The 24,609-nt window shown below is 41.5% G+C and overlaps 1 protein-coding gene across 1 annotated transcript; it reads left to right on the top strand.

Moving 5' to 3' along the window:
• Positions 1–1,252: 1,252 nt before the first annotated feature.
• On the top strand, positions 1,253–18,918 carry LOC135514922 (protein ADM2-like). Its single transcript, XM_064938650.1, has 3 exons — positions 1,253–1,337; positions 1,663–1,916; positions 14,796–18,918. Exons 2-3 carry the CDS (start codon positions 1,819–1,821, stop codon positions 15,232–15,234), a joined length of 537 nt encoding a protein of 178 aa, XP_064794722.1. The 5' UTR covers positions 1,253–1,337; positions 1,663–1,818; the 3' UTR covers positions 15,235–18,918.
• The last annotated feature ends 5,691 nt before the right edge of the window (positions 18,919–24,609 follow it).

The following is a 24,609-nucleotide window of genomic DNA, read 5'->3' as shown; positions in this document are numbered from 1 at the left end:
ATGTGATGAAAGAAATAAAAGCTGAAATAAATCATTCTCTCTACTATTATTCTGACATTTCACATTCTTAAAATAAAGTGGTGATCCTACCTGACCTAAGACAGGGAATTTTTACTGGGATTAAATGTCAGGAATTGTGAAACACTGACTTTAATGTATTTGGCTAAGGTGTATGTTAACTTCTGACTTCAACTGTAACTCTCCTCTGTGTTTTGTGTGGATCAGGTATGTACATTATGACTATGCAGCCTAATTAATAAAACATGTCACAATCAGGATAGAGCACAGGTGTTCATGCTTGCTAAACTCGGGAGACAATACAGACTCACCCACTTTCCCAACGGACACGGATTGAAATTATGACTCATGTGAGTCCGTTTTAGGATATACGAGTCTAAACATGTGACTGACACATCTACAACGCTGTAGTAAGGTTACTAAACACAAATGACAACATACTCATTGTATACAGGAGGAACATGTCCTAAACAAATTAGCTGCACGTGATCTTTGTAGCCCTGGTGGCATCAAGCTATATGATAGCCACTGTAACTACTCAATATCATAGGTCACATGGTACTCTTTGTGAGGTCATACTTCCTTATATTTCTGGAAAATGTAGGATAAATAAATGTTTGTGGCATAATCATGAAGCAATCTGTCAAACAGCTATGTATCAATAGCACATTGGGCAGTACTTAGAACGTGTAGCCACCGGTGTGTGGCCAAAAGTATCTATACTTATCCCTCAGGCTTACTTGGTGTTGAAGGCAAAGATAAGAGAGAAGGGAAAGGGAGGGGGTGCAAAACGCATGTTAGAAGTCTAAGAAAACCATTTTGAGAATATGCCACCATTTGTTTGTATGGCATATAGTATGGGCAATTGTTAATAAAACAACATGTTGATCAATGGTTGGTTAAGGATTAGCATGGATCTGTCTTAAAATATATCTTAAATATGAATATATATAACTAACAGAACAAACATTGAACTCGTTTTCTTGGAAGTTCTTGGAAGGTCTTTGACCAGTCAAGCACCATCATCATTTTGGCATATCAGTTGGCATTTGCCACCAAAACCCACAACCTAAACGGCACACCTCAACATGCACACATACACGTCATATAGTAAATGAAGAATGAATTATCCGACCAATTCACGGAGCCTATCGGGTGCACCGGTGTAGAATGAGTCCCGCCCACTCAATATTTATACGCACAATGTCATCTCGCGCTCAACTTCAGAAGTTGAATTTGAGAACTTCATCTTGACCAACAGTTGTTAGATCCGTGGGAAAATACTTCTGAATATTTATTTTCCGAAAATCCTCATATACGTAAGATATTACTAACATTCATAAAATGTACTATTTTATATGAGTTATTATAGTTATAATTTGAAATGCAATATCATATTTGTGTAAAATATGAAAAATGCGTGTAGCTGGATATATTTTGTATATATTTTCTTTAGTGCTTGAGGTTTCTTTTTGCATAGCTTTCAATTGGCAACACATAGAGTTGTTCGTACACTTTGTATGCATGATTAGGCTAATGAATAGTGAGTGAATAATTCACTTGCAGGTGTCCCACAGGTACTATTGATCAAATTAGACCATTTATTTACTTTTCTTTACTTACTTAATTTTCTGTTTATCACAGGATTATTTGACTGTCTCGCGCATTGTTGCCTGGATATCAGTACTAGCCTAAATACCAAAACTTTTGGGAATTTTTCTTCCCCGGGAGTTGAACAACGTCCAGGTGGTTTGGGAACACCCTCCTTCCCAAGGGGTGTGTGTGAGAACTCGTCCCGAGATGCGTTCGCTTCTGCCGGTTACTGTGTATTGCATCAGCCTACTCTCCCTCCAGCAGCTCCTGGCTCTCCCGGTCGCAGACCGTCTGGAGAGAAACAGGTAAGAAGAAAGACATTACATTTACCTTCCTATATTGAACGTGCTTTCCAGTTGCTTATCTTTCACTTTCTAAAAGGGATCCTATCTGGAAGTGATGATTATTGAACAGAAATGTTCTTCTGGAGGGCACATTGGATATATAAAAGTGCATGCTATTTCAATTGGAAATCTGGAGGTCTAATTCAAATATAGGCTACATGTAGTCGTATTTTATTCCAGAATTCGGAAAATACAGTGATGGATGAGATGCATTATTATGATATTGGTTATTCTCGAATGTCCAATGACTTTGCCGGTGTTTGGTGAATTGACTCGCGCCTTTTATTAGCCTACTGTTTAAAAAAAAAACACAAACCGGTTGAACCACTTATTGAATCATGTCGAGATTTAAGGCATAAAGTACGCTGAAGTTTTTGTTCAGTCGGGTGTTGTGTCGGGGAGATAACGGATAGAGAGTAGTGCTGGCCCTCAAGGTCAGAGCGAGGCAGACGTGATACAGTGAACGTGCGTTCCTGCTCGGATAGCCTGGGGTCTCTGTAGTTTTAATATGACCATGTGGAAAAGTTTGAGGGGAATCCGTGTTTTTAGAATGGATTGAGAGTTCGTCCATGCGCGCCTTGCGCAGTCTCTCGTTTGCACTGCTCTCTCCATTGGGCTTGGTCTGTTATGGGATTTAAACACGTGTGTTGACTTAAAGTTCATGATAGTGTAGGCTAACGAGCGTTATCTTATCCATCATCACTATGTTGAAAAATAGGAACCATGATGAAATTACAAATGTATACCATCTGCATAATAAAGCGTACTCATCAGAATTTGTGTTCTTATATGATGCAACTGAATTTAGTACAAAAACTCAAAATGTAACTAATGGGACAGAGGACAATACGACCGTCATTGCATCATTTTTTTCACACTGCGCTATAAACGCATATGCCCAGGTTAGGCGCGTTATTAAAGACTGTTCAATATTTGATTTATATATTGCCGATGTAGATAAATGTTACATCCATTCTGTCCGTATTCATGAAAGACTTCCGTACAGTTCGTTATAGGTCCCTAAACGAAAGTGCTAGCTACTTGCGTCAGTGTTCAAAGTCAAGGTTTATTGCGCCAAACCATCTACTTTATCTTATTCACATGTGACTATATTTTGGAATGCAACAGATATATGGTTGTGTGTTTGTCTTACAAATTAAGTTTGGTTTTAGTAATTTGTTCAGACAAATGTATGGTCCTTAAGTTAACTGTTTTTTCCACCTCTGCTATCATATGTCCCACATGAGGTCATATTCCTAACACAGCAGTATATATGACCTCATGTGGGACATATGATAGCAGAGGTGGAAAAACCAGTCCTCCTCATGTTGGCATTTGCTGAATTCCCCAAAAATTTCAGGCACTGTAATACTGTAATGAGTGGTATTTTCCCATTCTGCTATTCTTCTATGTATGACATGGTAGTAAAATCCCAAGATTACAGGGAATTGGTCAACAATACCCACACACCCACACACACGTACGCACGCGTACACTCGCACACACACACACGTGCACACACACACACACACACACACACACACACACACACACACACACACACACACACACACACACACACACACACACACACACACACACACACACACACACACACACACACACACACACACACACTGCCCTCCTATTTCATTGGGAGGGCAGACGTGCCTGTTCAAAGTGAAGGAGAAGTGCACTAGTGAAGACTCCAGTCTCTGGTGTGTTTTAGTGCAGTGAGAACTAGAGCAGAGGGTAGAGTCAGTGTCTGCATGCCCTCTTCTGGTGGGAGACTGACAGGAACCAGGACCATGTCAATGAGAGAAACCAATTAAAACAGATGATTACCTTCACCAAGAGCCATGCCTTTACATGGAAATCTGGGATGTTCAAAGCTGTTAGTCATTTTTGGGGGGCAAATTAAGTGAGGCACTTGGTTGTATCTAGTTGTTCCTCCAATGTGGGTTAGCGCTGTAGGACACACTGACAGGTCCCAAAAAATGTCTATGAGTTGTGTTGTTGGTCTGGTAACTCAGACATGATCAACCAAGGGATCCAGAGATTATCATTTGTTGAGACTTATTCATATTATTACTAGGTCAGTGACACCACTATTATCTTGCTTTATGCAGGGCCTTTGGAAAGTATTCAGACCCATTGACTTTTTCCACATTTTGTTAGGTTACAGCCGTATTGTAAAATGTATTTAAAAAAAAAAATCCCTCATCAATCTACACACAATACCCCATAATGACAAAGCAAAAACAGGTTTTTAGACATTTTTGCAAATTTATAAAAAATTGAAATATTACATTTACATAAGTATTCCTACCCTTTACTGAGTACTTTGTTGAAGCACCTTTGGCAGCGGTTACAGCCTCGAGTCTTCTTGGGTATGAAACTACAAGCTTGGCACACCTGTATTTGGGGACTTTCTCCCATTCTTCTATGCAGACCCTCTCAAGCTCTGTCAGGTTGGATGAGAAGCATTGCTGCACAGCTACAGTTGAAGTCGGAAGTTTACATCCACTTTGGTTGGAGTCATTAAAACTCATTTTTCAACCACTCCACAAATGTCTTGTTAACAAACTATAGTTTTGGCAAGTCGGTTAGGACATCTACGTTGTGCATGGCACAAGTAATTTTTACAACAATTGTTTACAGACAGATTATTTAACTTAAAATTCACTGTATCACAATTCCAGTGTGTCAGAAGTTTACATACACTAAGATGACTGTGCCTTTAAACAGCTTGGAAATCTCCAGAAAAGTATGTCATGGCTTTAGAGGTTTCTGATAGGCTAATTGACATAATTTGAGTCATTTGGAGGTGTACCTGTGCTTGACATCATGGAAAATCAAAATAAATCAGCCAAGACCTCAGAAAAAACAATTGTAGACCTCCACAAGTCTGGTTCATCCTTGGGAGCAATTTCCAAATGCCTGAAGGTACCACGTTCATCTGAACAAACAATAGTACGCAAGTATAAACACCATGGGACCACGCAGCCATCATACCGCTCAGGAAGGAGATGCATTCTGTCTCCTAGAGATGAGCGTACTTTAGTGCGAAAAGTGCAAATCAGAACAACAGCAATGGACCTTGAGAAGATGCTGGAGGAAACAGGTACAAAAGTATCTATATCCACAGTCAAACGAGTCCTATATCGATATAATCTGAATGGCGGCTCAGCAAGGAAGAAGCCACTGCTCAAAAACCACCATAAAAAAGCCAGACTGCGGTTTGCAACTGCACATGGGGACAAAGATCGTACATTTTGGAGAAATGTCCTCTGGTCTGATGAAACAAAAATAGAACTGTTTGGCCATCATGACCAACGTTATGTTTGGAGGAAAAAGGGGGAGGCTTGCAAGCCGAAGAACACCATCCCAACCGTGAAGCACGGGGGTGGCAGCATCATGTTATGGGGGTGCTTTGCTGCAGGAGGGACTGGTTCACTTCACAAAATAGATAGCATCATGAGGTAGGAAAACGATGTGGATATATTGAAGCAACATTTCAAGACATCAGTCAGGAAGTTAAAGCTTGATTGCAAATGGGTGTTCCAAATGGACAATGACCTCAAGCATACTTCCAAAGTTGTGGCGAAATGGCTTAAGGACAACATTGTCAAAGTATTGGAGTGGCCATCACAAAGCCCTGACCTAAATCCTATAAAAATTGTGTGGGTAGAACTGAAAAAGTGTGTGCGAGCAAGGAGGCCTACAAACCTGACTCAGTTACACCAGCTCTGTCAGGAGGAATGGGCTAAAATTCACCCAACTTATTGTGGGATGCTTGTGGAAGGCTACCCAAAACGTTTGACCCAAGTTAAACAATTTAAAGGCAATGCTACCAAATACTAATTGAGTGTATGTACATTTCTGACCCACTGGGAATGTGATGAAAGCTGAAATAAATAATTCTCTCTACTATTATTCTGAGATTTCACATTCTTAAAATAAAGTGGTGATCCTAACTGACCTAAGTCAGGGAATTTTTACTCTGATTAAATGTCAGCAATTGTGAAAAACTGAGTTTAATTGTATTTGGCTAAGGTGTATGTAAACTTCTGACTTCAACTGTATTTTCACGTCTCTCCAGGGATGTTAGAATAGTTTCAAGTCCGGGCTCTGGCTAGGCCACTGAATAACATTCAGAGACTTGTCCTGAAGCAACTCCTGCATTGTCTTGGCTGTCTCCTTAGGGTTGTTGTCCTGTTGGAAGATGAACCTTCGCCTCAGTCTGAGATCCTTAGCACTCTGGAGCAGGTTTTCATCAAGGATCTGTATTTTGCTCCGTTCATCTTTTCCTCGATCCTGACTAGTCTCCCAGTCCCTGCCGCTGAAAAACATCCCCACAGCATGATGCTGCCACCACCATGCTTCACCGTAGGGATGGTGCCAGGTTTCCTCCAAGCGTGATGCTTGGTATTCAGGCCAAAAGCTTTTGCTGACATGCATCCATGAATGGACTGGCAAGTCTTTATGACCTATATTTGAGGTTATTGACTTATGAGTATGTGGAAAAAGAGGGTTGTTTTTACCCTGCATGGCCTAGATTGGCAGGGCTGAGATGGATGTGCCAGACAACAGTCTCCATATAAGGTGACCCTATTCTGACAGGAGGGCCCCTACGCTGGAGGTTCGGACTTAGCTCAACAACCTCTGTCTACAGGTGTGTGTGTGTGTGTGTGCGCGCGTGTGTGCCTGTGTGTCTGCTCATAGACAAACACCTGTCGCTGAAATCAAATCGAAGCAAGGGGAAGCATGACTCAAACGCCTCTCTGTTTATTTCAGTCAGAGCTCCCAGCAGGGATGGGCTATTTCTGCTTCCCAGTGGTTGTTATGATTTTAATCTCTCAGAACTAACTTCCCATTTAAAACAGCAGGGGCAGAATTCATGGGTAATGGTGGATGTGATTGCTGTTGCAGCAGTGCTCTCTATCAGTGTATTTGAATGAACACAGCAGCTTTTCAAAAACCAACAGTTCAATAAGAGTGAGTCTGTTTGTCTTGTCCAAGCTGTGGCTGTGTGAGGGGTTATCATTCCTAGAAATCTGGTTTCTCTCTCTGCCTTCTTCCCTCCTTTTATCTATTTATTTACTCAGTAAATGTCCCACTTTTCTTCCTTCCATACCAAATGCTCTGTTCTTCCCATCACACATGATGATCCCATCACAGGCCGATAACAATAACACAGGCCTCATCGCTCCTCTCATTCCTCTTTTCAGACTGAGGTGTGATGGGTGTGTTTGCTGTACCGATAAAGTGCTCTATGTCCTGATCATGGACGGCCCGCGGGGATTTGTGTTTTGACGCCCTTGCTCTCGGACATTCACAATACATATTATACCCTTCATTTTTGACATACAGTAACAGCTTGAGAGAAAATAGAGCTAAACAACAAGGTAAATATGGCTTTAGAGACGAAGCAGTTTTACGTTGTGGATTCCAGCTGTGGGGTGCAGGGTGCCCCAGAGAGAGGCATGTTACTGGAGCTGATGTGCTGTAATGTGCTTGTTATCATGATGACCCACTACTTCCACACAGTCTGGGACAGAGGTCAATGATATGACATGTCAGACATCCCAGACAGGATGAACACAGTTTGTGTATTGAGCGCGTGTGGGAGGGTAAAGTATATTCTCTTTAGAAAGAGGGACTGTGTAAGTGTAGACTACTGGTCTGGCTGTGTGTATTTGAGTCTGTGTATATTTGAGTCTGTGTGTATTGTGGTCGTGAATTTGCTCAGGATCCTGACTGGACAGAAAAAAAGAAAAAAAATTCCCGTCTGTCCAGCCTCCTCCTAAATCATTAACTCCCTCTGCCACCCCATATGGGGCAAGTGTCATGGCCAGGACCCCTGCATGCAATTCAGACGTCAACACCCATCCATTGTCCAAACACAATATTTACCCCAGAAACAGGCACACTGCATCATCATCCACCTCCCAGAGGACCTACTGTTGCATCCATTAGATGGTGATAGATTATATAACTCTATATACAATAACTTTATTTAGATTTATAGACATGCTTATACAATATCAAAGACGTAACATGAACATTACCTTGACTAATATGGCTCATAAACACTTCAACTTTACTCCAGTTATCTATTTTATGTACTTAAATACACTTTGCGTGCCTCACAGTCTGATATAACCCTGGCTGGCCCTGTAGATCGCTCTGTGAGAGGCAGTATGTATGGCTCTGAGGTTAGACCTCTGCTCTGAGTACGTTTGGCTGCTCTGATGTGGGGCACACTGTAAACACAGGTCTGGACTGGCAATGTATGGAGATGTAATGTATCTACCATATAAACACTGCCATGACCCTTCCTCCCTCTCACCCACTCACTCTCTTTCTCCTTCTCTCTCTGTGCTCCATGGGAGTCATTATGACCAGGCCTAAATAAGAGGGGGAACCAGTCTCCCACCAGGCAGCTCAGAATTCCACAGTGGATTAGTGGCTAAGACCTAAATTCCACCGTCCACATCCATAAAGAAAATGCTTCCACTCTGCACTGAAAGCCTGACCATGGCAAAAGGCTTGTGTGCGTGTGTGTGTGTGTGTGTGTGTGTGTGTGTGCGTGCGTGCCTGCGTGCGCGGGCATTGGGGATGTCACGATACCAGTATCGAGATACTATGATACCAGATTTTCCACAGCAAAAAATAAAACACGAATTAGACAAAACTCGATGGTACAATAAAAACCTGCTTTATGTAAAATTGTGGGTGCTATAGCTTGCAAAATTAACTACTGTGACTCTAGGTGACAATAAATTAAATCTGCTTCGTGTTTTGTTTCCTTGCCACGATACTTCTGACTATCGCAATACTGGAATCGTGACAACCCTTGTACTTTCTGTCTGTCTGTCTGTCTGTCTGTCTGTCTGTCTGTCTGTCTGTCTGTCTGTCTGTCTGTCTGTCTGTGTTATAGAAAGAACACAGGATAAAGAATGAACACAGATGGAGCTCTGAGGTCTGAGGAGAGGACTAAACTCATTTCATGTTCTATTGGTGGTTGAGGAAAATGTAGGTGTTATTCTAGCTAAGTACAGTCATTTGTAGTGTGGATGGATGCCTACAGTACCGATGGAGATCAGGCCTCAATCAGGAGTCAGCACTGCAGCTGTGAGTGGCCGCCTCAGTACAATTGGAACGTGGAACTGCAACCACTGTATAGTCTGAAGTCCGTCTCCCAATTCCCAAACCACTCCACACTTAAGTCTGCTGAGAGGAACAAGAGAGAATAGTGGATATGTGGCAGTTGTTCTTTCAAGCAGTGGACTTTACCAACTCTGTACACTTTCACCCAACGCAGTGCATTATGAGGAAAGTGCTAAATCATCCCTCAGCACATACTTATCATCAATACAAGAAGTTATAAAACCACCAGCGCATGGAGAACAAGCAGCAGCAATGGTTCATTCACAAATAAATCGCCTTTTGCTTATTTCTGTCTCCTTACTGAGAACACAATCTGTCCTCTGTTAGCTGCATGGGGCCTGGCGAGGATTATGTATGAATGTGCCACATTTACTGCTGATTAAGGCAGCCCATGGTAGGCTCCAGCCCCCTGGGTATAAGCATGTATGAAAGGCCTGGTACTGGCCAAGGCTTACCCCTCTCTGAGGGGGCCTTACTGGAGCAGAAGAGGGCATCAGGCTGGGGCTGGTGGAACATCAGCGATTTAAATTTGTATCACAAACAATGTTTGAGAAAATCATGATAAAAGTATCCATTTTAGGCCCTTTTTAGACCTATACTGTACATGCCTCCTATAAGACCCTATGATCCGTGAACTGTATGTGATACAGACAACATCTTGGTGTCATTATATTCTTATAGTGTGTTTTAAAATATGGAGTAGGTCTAGATTCTGAAATAAAAATAATCACATTCATTCATTCAACATTCAAATATTAATATCTCCAAACTACCATTTTTGATTTAGTTTATTTTAAGACAATTTTTGGAACAATATATATATAAGTACATTACATTTCCAGGGTGGGCTCTGCTAATTCTGAAGGTGTGATCAATTTTATGAGCACCACCAACACAGTGAATGGGAAAATGGATTCAAAGGGAACTCACTCTGCTGGTGATTTGCTGAATGTGATTGGTTAATGACCTATGTCAATTTATATGTATAAAATGGGTCATATCATTAAAAGTACCAGAGAGCCCACTCTGGAAATGTTACGTGTTTGAAGAGAGTGTCTAAAAAGGATAGTTTTGAGATTAATATTTTTTATGTTGAATAAATGATTGTGTAAATGGGTATTTCAGAGAGAACACTATAAGGAGTATAATGACAGATGTTGTCTGTATTATGTACCGTTCACAGATCAGAGAGTCTTATAGGAGGTATGTATACTAAAAAAGAGTATAAAATGGCTAGTTTCATCATGATTTTCCCCCCAAAAAATGGCTTGTGATAGAAATGAAAAAAACTACATGTTAAACACCCTTCCACCCAATCAAGTTTCTATGTGAGAATTGTCAGAACAGTCTGAGACACCTAATTGCTCCTGTAAGTTGCTCTGGATATGACTAAATGACTCAAATGTAAATACCAAATATATTTCCCGCTCCCACTGGCGTGGAATCACCCTGTTGTGGTGGTTCCACTGGTGGGTCTCAGTTGTGATTCCAGACCTCAGTGGCACAACTTCCGCCGAAGTCGGTCCCTCTCCTTGTATGGGCGGCGTTCGGCGGTCGACGTCACCGGCTTTCTCGCCATCGCAATCCACTTTTAATTTTCCATTTGTTTTGTCTTTGTTTTCTACAAACCTGGTTTCTATTCCCCAATTACATGTTCATTATTTAACCCTCTGTTTTCCCCATGTTTGGTGTGCGTGTTTGTTTATTATGTTCATGTTGATTCTATACAGTATGGCTGGTATTTACGAGTCACCGGTATATTCACACACCTTTTGTATTTGTTTTATACTGGTGCAGTTCGTGGATTAAACTACCTTGTACACTCATCTCTGCTCTCTTGTGCCTGATTCCATGCACCAGTTACTCATAGCCTGACACTCAGTCTAAACTGTGGGATTAATATTAAAGAATAACACCACATTGTAGCACAAAGGAGTTGGGATCAGCTTACCCTTTTATCGAACCCTCAAATCCCCCCTTCCTCCACCCGTTCCCCAAGCCAAGTGACTTTTAGCTTAATGCCCTCCGATGAAAATGGGAATTTTACAGAACAAGTAGGTGGATTTATTACCAATATATTTTTTTAAATAATCTTCCCTTCCACAGATCAGATGGTGCTGAAAACAAGTGTTGAGTGAGTGAATGTTTCTAAGAATGTGAAGCTCTGATATCTTTGATCCTCTGCCAATCACAAAGACCTCCATTACTGTCCATTTGCAGGATTACTTTTTCAATAGCCAAATTAGACAGGGCTGTCAGATCAGATGTGATCCAGTGAGAGAGTTCCCATGTTGGGCCGGGCTACAGTACATGGTGCTGCTGCCTTCTCCTGGCTGTGGGCTAGAACACGGTGGCCAAACGGCTTATTGTGGGATCAGAACAACTGGAAACTGGAGAGGAGCATGTGCACTGGGCACACAGTTACACCTCCGGTCCAAAGTCTTTGGCCAAAACACTCCCCTCAGATCCATCCGATCCCTCTGGCACAGACACATACAAATGAGTTCTGGCTGGCCCAAGGGACAAAACAGACAAGTTAACACTTGCTTGTGAAGGCATTATATAAAAGCTAAGGGCATCAGCGTCAGGTGAAGGTAAATCGGTCAGGTCAGATGGTGTAACAGAGAAGAGAGGAGGACAAAAGGACATGCCACAAACTCCCTAGGTGGGAGGTGAACCCCACAGAAACCCAAACACATTTAACCTCCTTTAAACAGCAGATTTGCTCTTTATTTATTTTTTCTCCCACTCCGCCCCCCTCCAGTTACAAATTCTCCAAGTGAATTGTTTTTTTTAACTACATCACAGGGTCTTTATGGCTGTCTGCCAGCCCAGAATAGCCTGACTAGCGAAGCAGCCATCGTCTACTGCGTTGGGTCGGGCTCGGGGCGGCATCTTGTGTTATGGGAGTTCCAGCGCTGAGTGTGCCACAAAGTCCACTACTGCTCCACCAAGGGTGGATGAGGGCATTTGCCACCCAACAGGGGGTTAAATGGGTATTATAAACACACACAAGCACACACACAAACTACTTTATCGATGGGGGGGATTGGGACTGACACAATGTCTTAGGCAGCAGGTAGACTAGCGGTTAGAGTGTTGGGCCACTAACCGAAAGGTCGCTGGTTTAAATACCTGAGCTGACAAGGTGGAAAAACTGTTGATGTGCTCTTGCGCAAGGCACTTAATCCTAATTTGCTCCAAGGGAACCGTACTACTATGGCTTACCCTGTAAAACATCACACTTGACTGCACCTATCTGGTGTACAATAAAACACAACATTTTTTTACCTAGGCAGGTCAGTTAATTAAGAACAAATTCTTATTTTCAATGACAGCCTCGGAACAGTGGGTTAACTGCCTTGTTCAGGCACAGAACAACAGATTTGTACTTTGTCAGCTTGGAGATTCGAACTTGCAACCTTTTGATTACTAGTCCAATGCTCTAACCACTAGGCTACCCTGCCGCCCCATGACTATGTAGCTGGGTACAGCACACCCACTGATCACAGATGTCAATTCAACATCTATTCCATGTTAGTTACACATCATTTCAAACAACATTTATTCAACCAGTGTGTGCTCAGTGGGCATTGTTTGGTACTGGCAGTCGACACACCCCATCAGTCCTGTTTTTGTCCAGGGACTCCCAAAGGAAGCTGTTCTGGAGCTGTTTTACCGTTGTTTTGTTCATTCACCATCTCTTCTTTCCAAACGGATTAAGTTTCCTCCTTCCTCCTGTGTGAGAAACACAATTTCCACCATGGATTCCAAACACAAAAGAAGAATGAGCCTGATCAGAAGATTGTATTTCAGCCTTTTTGTGTACAGAAAGGTCAACTAAATAAAAATGTACTGTAATGAATATAGACGATCCAAATCTCTATAGCAACCACATTGCAGTATTTATGCGGTATATAAACGTAGCTTTTCCACACAATCAAATACAATTTGTGCCTGTCTGGCAGCCTGGTGTTTGGCACAGAAGGTGGGTGTGACTTGGCCATAGCCTGGCCACAGAAGAACAGAGCTGAATGACTAGGTGCTCCTGGAAATAATGCTCCCTCTGCACTACAACAGTGGTAACCAGTGACACCAACCATCACCAGACACCAGGGCCCTGCCCTGTACGGGCAAACAGGCTGGATGGCAGGGATACAGACACAGGTGGTGGCAAAGCTCATTCAGTGTTTTCTTTGTGTTGGAACTCTGTGTACATGTCAAATATAGCTACCTTGAAACTTTCACTGACTGACCACTCATGGTGCTGTTGCTGGAATAGCACTATATTTTTGCGTGTAAAGTAGCTCGATTGGCTAGTTACATTGGGATTCAAGCCCACAACACACCAGAAAACTCAGTTTTAGGTTAAATTGGTTGAACAAACTCATAAATGCTCAAAGTAATGTTTGTAGTCTGTAGAATTTTGACCATTAACAACATGTTTGGCCAAGGCACTGAACACATTAACTAAGAGACCGCCTTGAGGAGGCACAGAAGGGTTTGGAACCCTGTTCATTAATATAGCCACTTCTCGCTGTGTCTGTACAGAGATTGGTTGGTTACCACTTGCATAGTGGCGTTCTACAGTTGGCCTACCCTGTTATTTCTCACAATCCAGTCAGCGTTTCACGAGGAGACGCTGCTCTTTTTATAATTACGCTGTATGCCAACTATCATTACTGCTTCTCCTAAAGAGCAGTTGGAAGCCGGTCAGAACCTGAAGCTGTGGAAATGTTTCTGTGTCTCTTTAAAATGGAAAAAGGATACAAAAGGGAGGTTTTTTCTTTCTTGTTCTAACTTTATCATGGGAGGACATTTAACACACAAAAGTCATACTTACTACTTAAAAGAATTGAGGCTTGATATACCCACTGGCGCCATTTTGAGAATTGAATTCCCGACTCACTGTGGCCGGTGCTTCGTCAATATGACTTCCGCCAGGCGAGCCTCTACCTATTTATAGCATCTGTAACAAACGAAGACACAGAGACACAAATTCGAGCCCTCTGAGCAAACACACCCACAACAGTTCAGAGAAAAGAATCCCCAGTGCCATGTTTGAGTTGAGCAGCCAGTGTCATCATCAAGAAGAGAACAGATGGCAGGACCTCCTCCTCCTCAGCACTAAAGCCAGAGTCAATCTGAGATGTGTTTGCTAAACACGCTGTTCCTGAAACTTGGGGATGTCTCTTTCCTGTGGACACTTGCCACAGTTTGCTCTGTACATTAGCCTTCCCTCTCTTGAGTGAGTAGTCAGTAAATCTCCAGAGCCGCTCTGTCTGTTTGCTTTAGCTAAGGTGGACATGGAGTCTCAATAGTTTTGACATCCAGTATGTTGATATTACCATAATAAATTAACAGCAGCCAGGTCCCCATGCTGTTTTGTTCCTGTGCTGAAAGGCCATTAGTCTTCTAAAATGCATTAAGACAGGATGGTGACACATCAACCCGCACTATGCCCATTCCATGTGTAACATTTACTGTCAATGTGTGTTGACTTAAAATGTTGTTGGAAGTGTGCTTCACATCAGTCTGAGAATAACTAGGCCAGTTCTAAAATGACTTCTCTGATTCAATGGTCAGCATTGACCCAGAGTGGAAAGATACAGACATCAATCTTAACGACACAAGATCTGAACTCTGAACTTTTTCCTGTGTTCCCAGGTTGGAGCTGCTTAAGAAGCTTCATGCGCTGAGCGAGGAGGAGATCTTCACTCCAGAAACTGGCACCGAACTCGCCAGCCCAACAGACTCCAGCCCTTCATCAGATCTCCAGCCATCCATCAGATCTCCAAAATGGCTGCCTGGCTACCTCCGCAGAGACACCCCACCCACTGTCATGAACACAGCCCATCTTGAACCTCTGGTACGTGTGAGGCTTGAGGAGGGCTTGGAGCCCCAACGGACAGGGTCAAGAGGTCGTCGCCAGGCCCAATCAGGGTCCCGGGGGGGTCACCACCACCCCCAGCTGATGAGAGTGGGGTGCGCCCTGGGAACCTGCCAGGTTCAGAACCTCAGCCACCGGCTCTATCAGCTGATTGGCCAGAGTGGACGGGAAGACTCCTCCCCCATTAACCCCCGGAGTCCACATAGTTACGGATGAGAGACTGACGGATACTTCTCCCTCTTCTCTGAAAACATCAACGCCCCAGCAAACTTCTATCTATAGACATGTATCTCTATTTTATGTATCACAGATAGCCTTTGCATTAGTATTAAATGTAGTCCACACCCTTTTTAGATCCTGAAATGACCATTTCTGTACTTTTTGAATGACATTTGCCTTACTCCTCTGTACACCTCAAAAACGCAACATGCTGTTTAAGAAAAGGAATCTGACATGAATGAAAGCCTCTTAGTTGACGCTTCCCACCACCAACCACCACTGGGAACGAATACCTGTCAACCAGAAATCCTCTGAACATTTGGGTCTCGTCAAAGTCTTTGTGTTTCTCCCAGCCTCCTGACTAGTCAAAGAGCTCCAAGGGGCTCAGTTTGACTTCCTAATCCTGTTAATGAAATAATAAATACCCCTGTCCACCGGTCTTTCTACTTAACACAAGCCAACGCAGCTGGACGTGTCTGTATAAGGCCTGATGACCTCCACAGCAGCAGTTAGCTCTGGCCCCATTGATCAAACACTTAAACCACTAATGTGGATTTCTACCAGGCCTAGGATCAGATCCCTGTCAGAGGGAATATATTCCTGAAGACCCGTCAAAACGACCCGATGAACCCTTTTACCCCACCCTAAACCCTGCCCCCTTAGATCTGCCAAGACAATTTGAGGGACCATGTTTGACATATCTGGGTTAATCCTCTGATTTACAGACCACCAGCAACCATTTGTGGGCAGACACTGACCTTATAGACACAGGCACTGACCTTACAGACACAGACACTGACCTTACAGACAAGAACTTACTGTCCTCTCTCATCTGCAGCCAGTGATGTTCCCGACAGAAGCGGTCTGTGGTTCTGTGAAGTATATGTTTCAACAGACCACAGCCTTGACAGCCGCATTCAGCCATCATAGTCAAGTTCAGCAGTGGCTGGATGGAGTTCCGCTTCTGGACTCGTCTAGTAGAGACTGTTTATAGAAAGAGAAAGAAGAGAGTACACATTTCAATGACTCAGTTCCTACACAAGATGGAGGTTTTCAATGTTTTTATTATGAACCATTGCGGACCTATTTCAGCGGTGAGATCTATTGGTTGGCTCGTGAACACAGTGAACACTCCCGCTGCCCTTATCTCAGGGTCTGAGTGGGGTTATTATCCCCTTCATGTGATTCTTAAGTTCTCCCACTAAGTCTCGACTTTATGTTTACGGCAATTTAACCAATCAGACCTAATCTCTTTAGTAGTGCCGCAATGGTGGCGAGGTGGTACACATCGTCTGCTGTATTTATAAACAAAATAAACTTTGACTGTGCCTTGCCTTGCCCATTGGACCGTATAACTACTAGCTAAAGCATCACAAGTTGCCAACCCAAACCCAAAATCTGCCACGAGCAGTACTGCCTAGGAATATTGATAGGCTTACTTTGTCATTATCAATAATAACCCGGTCAGTTATGATCCTAATACTTCTAGTAGTTTACACAACAATACTTTATGTTGTATGCTTGTAGTGTGTCAAATGAGTCCAAATTAGCACAGAGTCAACAGCAAAGTTCTCTGCTGTTACATTGTGGCTTTGTAATGACAGACCACGGATACCAAAAGTAAGGGAGCCAGAGTGCCACATTTTAAATCTGGATACGAAATACGGTAATAAAATATATGCCCCTAGATTCCATTGTTCCCTTGTTATAACTGTCTCTGAAATGGTGGGCGGATGCCCTCACTAAAAATAACCAAAAACAACCTCAACTCAGCAAGCCATGAAAAAACTAGCCCAACCTTCAAAAGGTGCAGAGCCTGTCGATCTGAAAAAAAAACAAGCCACAACATCTCCATGACATCTTTAATACCCATTATAATCATGCGGCCTGGCTCTTTGAAACACATTCAAATGTTTCATTTTCTCAATGTCAGAGGATTAGAATAGTTTAAATCATCCTCAATGTTCAGACTATTAGTTTTCCAATAACTTTGATCCAAACTTGCTGATGTTGCTATTGCTGCAGTTAGAAACCAGGTCAGCAATAAGTCATACATTCATGTATTTATGACTATGACTATGTACCTATTAGGTTACTGTGTCGTAATTAAACAGTCACAGGAGTACCCAAAATCAGCTTAGAGTCTTTTAGGGTCCAGGTTTTTACTGTTTTGTTTTGACCACAGCGTTGCCTAAATGAAATCATTCTATAACTAATTAAGTTAGTTGGGCAAGTGGTTTAAATTCACCAAATATCTGACAATACTTGACAGTCATTTAGTTTTTTTGTGATCTACTTTAGTGATCATACTTTATTGTGGTCTCTATCCATATCCCCCTTTCATTTTGTTTGACATATTTTTGTATTTTTGGATTGAATCACCATAATTAAAACTGGGGTTTTATTTTATTTTAGATTTAGCTCATTTAATCGTGGAGTGATTCTCTGTCTCACTCTCTCCCTCTCCCACTCTCCCTCTCCCACTCTCTCTCCTTCTATCTCAGTGATGACGGCGACGCCAGGTTGCAGGTCATAATCAGTGGTTCATTGGTTCTTTAAGTCTAATCTGTTCAAAGGCTTTGTGAAACACACATGCCATTGTCTCTGCTGTAATTGAGCTAATCAATGTCTCGTGACAGACCATTAAAAGGCTTTTCAAATGCTAAGAACCTTGGTGAATCTCTCGACTTCTTAACCACCACTGTCACAAGTGTGTGTTTGTGTCTGACCGGCCACATATAGAATCAGGAACCAACCTTGTGTTTGTTGGATTTTTGTTGGGGTCATTTTGTTTTTGCTGTACTTTTTCCTTGTGTTGTGAATCTCATATGACAGCAATTACACGTCAGTGTTGTGTCACTGGCGGGTCCGTAGCCTTTCCTAGCAGCATAGCTGAGTGTTTTTGTCTGGGTAAACTGCGTACCACCAGATTATTTACGACCTTTGACCACTGATACCTCCCCTTGTGTGTTAAGAGAAACACTCTTCATCAGTCTTACATCAAAAGTAATCCTGCCATCGCCTGCCATTGTTAACTTAACCTATGTTGTAAAGAGATGCAAGAGATTGTGTTGGGTGTTCACGTCTGTATGTGAGTGTGTATGTGACTGTATGTGAGTGTGTGTGTGACTGTATGTGAGTGTGTATGTGTAGGTACTTATACTATAGTCATCCTAGCCAGGGATCTGACACATCACAATCCCAGTCTGTTTTTCCTCGTTCAATATTTAATTATACTTAAGGTCAGAAGCCTCTTATAGGGTCACAGCAAACTGAGCAAAGCACTTTAATGTTGTTAGTTCCTCACAACTTGAATTTCAAACATTGCAATTATATTTTTAATGACAGATGAGAGTTGTTGTATATGTTGCATTTGATAAAGATCTGTATTAATGTCTTTGAAGAGTTGTCAGTGGAGTGGAGTGAAGATGATATCATGCGCACTTGTGCATATTATATATTATTAGTGGTACTATGTAAGAAAAGTAATATATTTAAGTTATCTTTGTATGTTTATATATGTATGTCACCAAAGACACTATTTATCTCGCATTTCCCACGCTTCTAAAAGGTGACCTTTTGTTAGGAAAGAAAAATAAATCCTAAATGTAGCTACATGTTCATGTCAGACAATGTCTTTCATTCTCTGTAAAAAATAAAGAACTACTGTAGTGAGATAAAGTCTAGTGTGTGCCTCTAATTTGTGAAAGTGTGTGTGTGTGTTTGTGTGCGCGTGCGTGTGTCTGCCTGTTTAACTTCACGGGTGTGTGAGTACAGTATGAGCAACTCTTCACAACAGTTATTGTTAACAACATCGATGCCATTGTCAAAACAAAAAATAATGAAGTTATAATCAGAATTAAGTCTACTTTCCACAGAATTATACAAACATTAGAGAACATGACAGTTGCCAGTGCTCTTTGATATTACTACATCTTAAAATAAATAGAACTAGAGGTACCAAGAACATACATATTACTCAATATTTCCTTAAAGGAACATAAAAAACACCCCTTCCTGGAATCTGGTAAACCTGGGCAAAGGTGACATAGTGGAAAAATAGATGGGTGAAAGTTCTCTTGACCATGATGCATCAGCATTGATCCAATGTCCTTCACTCTACTACTCCTAACAGCTCGTTAATCATTATTCGTCCCAGTAAACTGAGCAAAATTCAACAGACAAACAGAGAACACAGGTATAAATACACAGGGAATAATGGGGAAGTTGGGAGACACCTGGAGGGGGGGTGGAGACAATCACAAAGACAGATGAAACAGATCAGGGTGTGATAGAATGGCTTATAAATGCAAACTGTTTATAGCCTAAATATTGATTGTGATAAGAGTTACATTTTTTTTGTGGAATTAAACCTTCATTTTTGCAGTGCTTTATTTATACAGATTGGAAACAGGAGGGTCAATTAGATGGTACATTTCTTTGGAATTGGTACCAAAGATAAGGTTTCGTCTCCTTCAAGTTGGTGGCAGCTCAATTGCCTCTAGTTTTGGTGTTACAAAGCACTTCATTTTAACAGTGTAGTGGAATCTGCGATGGCATCTGACAGTGTCAGTGTGTTGATCTGGTTTTTGTTGTCAGTCTATACAGTATAACACATTAACATTTACACGCCGCAGGACAGGTCAGCGGGAGAGATGTAAAACTGTACTTAGTCCATAGAATTCATCTTCCTTTCACTACAATGGTATGCATCTCACAAATACAGCTTGCTTGGTGTAAATCAGCTATGGGTCGGTGTCAACCACTAACACCAGAGAGGTGGAACAAGAGAGATGGAGAGAAGGGGAGGGTTTGGAAGATCTGAGAAAGGGGGAATAAGAGAGGGAGCTGGGAAGATATAGGAGGATGTAGAAAGATGCACGTATGGAGAGTATAGACCCCTTTCTGTGTTTGCAAACATTGCCACATGGGGGCGATGCGTGCAAGTGCTCAATGCCAGCAATTTACATGTTTGTAATTCACACTATTTCATAATTGGATTTTAAGGCTTGTATGAAAGTCCTGCTTAATTGCAAATCAACTGCATTATACTTAAAAAACACTTCAACCAGTAAAATGGCTCTTTGGCTAGCGTTTGCTACAGCGTATGTCAATGAGCGTCAGCATTCTAGCTAGCAACTGTTATTTTAGCAAAGATCCCAACCAAATTTCATCTTAGCGACTGTTCAAGCAATAACTAAAACATCATTGTAAGCATATGAGAACCCCCCCAAAAAAGTATTTTGTTTAGAAGTAATAAAAATGTAAATCTATAAATGGGGAGGAAGGTAAGGATTGAGTGAGACAGATAGAGAGAAATACAGATACATATCGGAGAGATCTATAGTATGTCAAATGCCGCTGGTCAGGTGATAAACTGACAGAATACAGAACTCTTCTTTCCACAAACACCTGACTAGAACCCCACATGTCAGGGTTCACCCTCTTCCCCTGTCATAACATTTACATTCCATTACATAGGAGTTGCGTTGCAACACACACACGCACACACTATCAGGCTGAAAAGTCATGTGAAAGTGTATAGGTTTTGCAGGACTCTGTCAGCCACTTTCATTGGGGTTTCTCCATCTACATGTTTTTGTGTGTTTTGTCTTTAAAACGCTTGTTGAGCAAAATAAGAAATTGTAAGTAAATCCTAAAACCTGTAGAATCATGCAACGCAGATACAGTGCCTTCAGAAAGTATTTGCAATTTAAAATGTGTTAAATTGAGATTTTGTTTCACTGATCTACACACGATACCTTATAATGTCAAAGTGGAGTTTTGTTTGTAGAACATTTTAGAAATGAATAACAAATGTAAAGCTAAAATGTCTTGAGTCAATAAGTATTCAACCCCTTTGGTATGGCAAATAAGTTCATTAGAAATTTAACAAATCGCATAATAAGTTGCATAGACTCATTACGTTTTCTATAATAATGGTTAACATGATTTTTGAATGACTAACCCATCTCTGTACCCCACACATACAATTATCTGTAAGGTCCCTCAATCAAGTAGTGATTTTCAAGCACAGATTTAACCACAAAGACCATGCAGATCTTTCAATGCCTCGCAAAGAAGGGCACTGGTTGCTAGATTTGTAAAATAATATATATTTTTTAAAGTAGATGATGAATATCCCTTTGAGCATGGTGAATTATGAATTAGGCTTTGGATGGTGTATTAATAAACACAGTCACTACGAAGTTATAGGCGTCCTTCCTAACTCAGTTTCCAGAGAAACTGCTCAGGGATTTCACCATAAGACCAATGGTGTGATATGGGGAAAACGAGGATGGATCAAAAACATTGTAGTTATTTCACAATACTAACCTAATTGACAGAGTGAAAAGACGGAAGCATGAACACAATAACAATATTCCAAAGCATTCTGTTTGCAACAAAGCACTTAACTAATACAGCTAAAAATGTGGCAAAGAAATTTACTTCTTGTCCTGAATATAAAAGCGTTATATTTGGGGTAAATTCAACAAGCACCATTCTTCATATTTTCCAGCATGGTGGTGTCTGCATCATGTTATGGGTAAACTTGTCATCGGCAATGACTTGGGAGTTTTTTAAGATAAAAAGAAACAGAATAAAGCTATCCTAAACAAAAATATAAATGCAACATGCAACATGTTTAAAGATATTACGGAGTTACAGTTCATAGAAAGAAATCAGTCAATTGAAAGAAATTCATTAGATCCTAATCTATGGATTTCACATGACTGGGCAGGGGCGCGGCCATGGGTGGGCATGGGATGGCATAGGCCCACCAACTTGGGAGCCAGGCCTACCCACTGGGGAGCCAGGTCCAGTCAATCAAAATGAGTTTTTCCTCACAAAAGAGCTTTATTACAGACAGAAATACTCCTCAGCTTTTTGATATGCCACGCCTGTCAGGTGGATGTATTTTCTTGGCAAAGGAGAAATGCTCACTAACAGTGATGTAAACAAATTTGTGCACAATTTGGGAGAAATAAGCTTTTTGTGTGTATGGAAAATGTCTGGGATCTTTCATTTCAACTCATAAAACATGGGACCATAACTTTACATGTTGCGTTTATATTTGTGTTCAGTATATACACACAGGCAAAATCCTAGAGGAAAACCTGGTTCAGTGTGCTTTCCAACAGACACTGGGAGGCGAATTCACCCTCAGCAGGACAATAACCTTAGACTGGCCAAATCTACATTGGAGTTGCTTACCAAGATGACATTGAATGTTCCTGAGTGGTCTAGTTACAGTTTTGACTAAAAGCGGCATGAAAATCTATGGCAGAACTTGAAAATGGCTGTCTAGCAATGGTTAACAATCAAGTTGACAGAGCTTGAAGAATTTTAAAAGGAATAATGGGCAAATATTGTACAATCCAGGTGTGCAAAGTGGTTTGACACTTACCCCAAAATACTCACAGCTGTAATCGCTGCCAAAGGTGCTTCTACAAAGTATTGACTCAGGGGTGAGAACATTCATGGAAATGTGCAAAAATGTCTAAAAACATGTTTTCACTTTGTCATTATGGGGTATTGTGTGTAGATGGGAGAGAAAAAACAGTTTTAATCAATTTTGAATTCAGGCTGTAACACAACAAAATGTGGAGTAAGTCATGGGCTATGAATACAGAAGACACTGTATAAAACGACAGCCTAAACTCCTTTAGTAGTCTCAGTTTGCTGTTTTGCTTGTTATCTTGTAAAAGACAAAGCTGCTTGTTTTTGGGGGGCCAGGGTAAAAGCCGGGGTAAAGAATGATTATCCACGGACATTGGAACTTTAGATATAGAATCAAGGTTAAATTAGAGCAACCACACAACTTCAGGGGACAAATAAATTATTAAATCCTATGAACAAAGATCTGGAACCTGCAAATGCATCAAACTCTTAACTCGAGCTAAACCCTGCTCTTTACACCTCAGCATCTGGTATCAAAGTAAAAGTCCTCCAATTACAGTCCCACACTATCACAGTACTGCTGTGGTTTATTACAGCTTGTGTCTATGTCTATGTTCGTGTGTCTGTGCGTGTGAGCACACACACTTCTTCTCACACTGTCTTCATTGATATACAGGAGACTTTGTCAATTCTAATCGGTCCTCTGGCAGTAGAGTTTGGTTTCTAACCTTGGTCTCAAGCTCTATTTGAACTCAGCACTACAGATAACCAAGGAACAGAGATTGGTCTCAAGGTTGAATGTACTGCTTAATTGCCAACCCAATGCAACTTTGTAATGTCAGTGTTTAAACCTTGTGATTCACTCACAGAGGAGTTGTCATGGGTTATTTTCTGGGCAGTCTCGTTACCTTGCAAGGATCACGTAGATCTCTGTGGTCAAGCATTCTTTCACAATGATGAGAGACAGGCCATCGTCTGAGAGGGCAGGGTGGTTCAGACTGTTAAAAAGAGAGAGAGACGGAGAGGGAGAGGTTGAGTGAGATGGTAACTCTGGTCAACTGAGATTAAATGGTTGCATACACACACATACAGTAGCTCAGTGTAACTCACTCTATTCGGCTTGAAGATTACTACAGGTTTTGATTTGAAGTGCCACTGACATGCTTTCAACAACTTTGTTACAGTGGATAGTTGAAGAAAGTGTAACAAGTATAGCGCATGCACACACACCACACACACACACACACACACACACACACACACACACACACACACACACACACACACACACACACACACACACACACACACACACACACACACACACACACACACACACACACACACACACACACACATCAAGACTCATGGTGTCAGATCTCATTTGCCTGAATCTTACTGACAGGAAGCAGGCTATAACTATCATAATAAACACTCATGGGTGGGAGATGGATATATGGCCTGCTTTAAGCCTTAAGTAAAACATCATTTAACTGCTGTAATCACACATAAATATCTGGACTCTAGTGTGGAAACAAATGTGAGACCGAGAGGCAGAAAGGCCCTGGAAAATCAGCAGCTACGCTTTTCTGACTTGTGGGAAAACTAAAGTATGGTTTAATGTACAGAATCAATAGTGCTGTGAAGTCATTAGGTCTCATGTGATTGGATAACACCCTTGCATTTCTCTCTGAATGCTACAATTCCATGATGCCATATATCTCATGTGTCTGGCCATGTTCACTAACTACTGTAACACCCTCTGGATACCATGCAGTACCACACCCTCTTACACACACACCAGCCATGGAGGTAACTCACCAGATCATAGTAGCCTCAGGACACAAAGATGATTGACTGTAATGTGTGGGTGGTGTCAATTTAGATGTCCTGTCTCGGCCACTTCATTACATTTAAAACCCATGGAATCGGCCATATTGAAGTTTGCATTTTTTAAAAATTTTTTTACCT

Source organism: Oncorhynchus masou, chromosome 26 (assembly GCF_036934945.1).
Source record: "Oncorhynchus masou masou isolate Uvic2021 chromosome 26, UVic_Omas_1.1, whole genome shotgun sequence".
Lineage (NCBI taxonomy): Eukaryota > Metazoa > Chordata > Actinopteri > Salmoniformes > Salmonidae > Oncorhynchus > Oncorhynchus masou.
The sequence above is the reverse complement of the archived record's forward strand: the minus strand, read 5'-3'. Positions and strand labels throughout refer to the sequence as shown.

Bases quoted from the DNA above. Each gene is read 5' to 3' on its own strand.
- LOC135514922 (XM_064938650.1), top strand. From the start codon at position 1,819: ATGCGTTCGCTTCTGCCGGTTACTGTGTATTGCATCAGCCTACTCTCC. The intron at 1,917-14,795 runs GTAAGAAGAAAG...CTGTGTTCCCAG, and splicing joins GACCGTCTGGAGAGAAACAG to GTTGGAGCTGCTTAAGAAGC.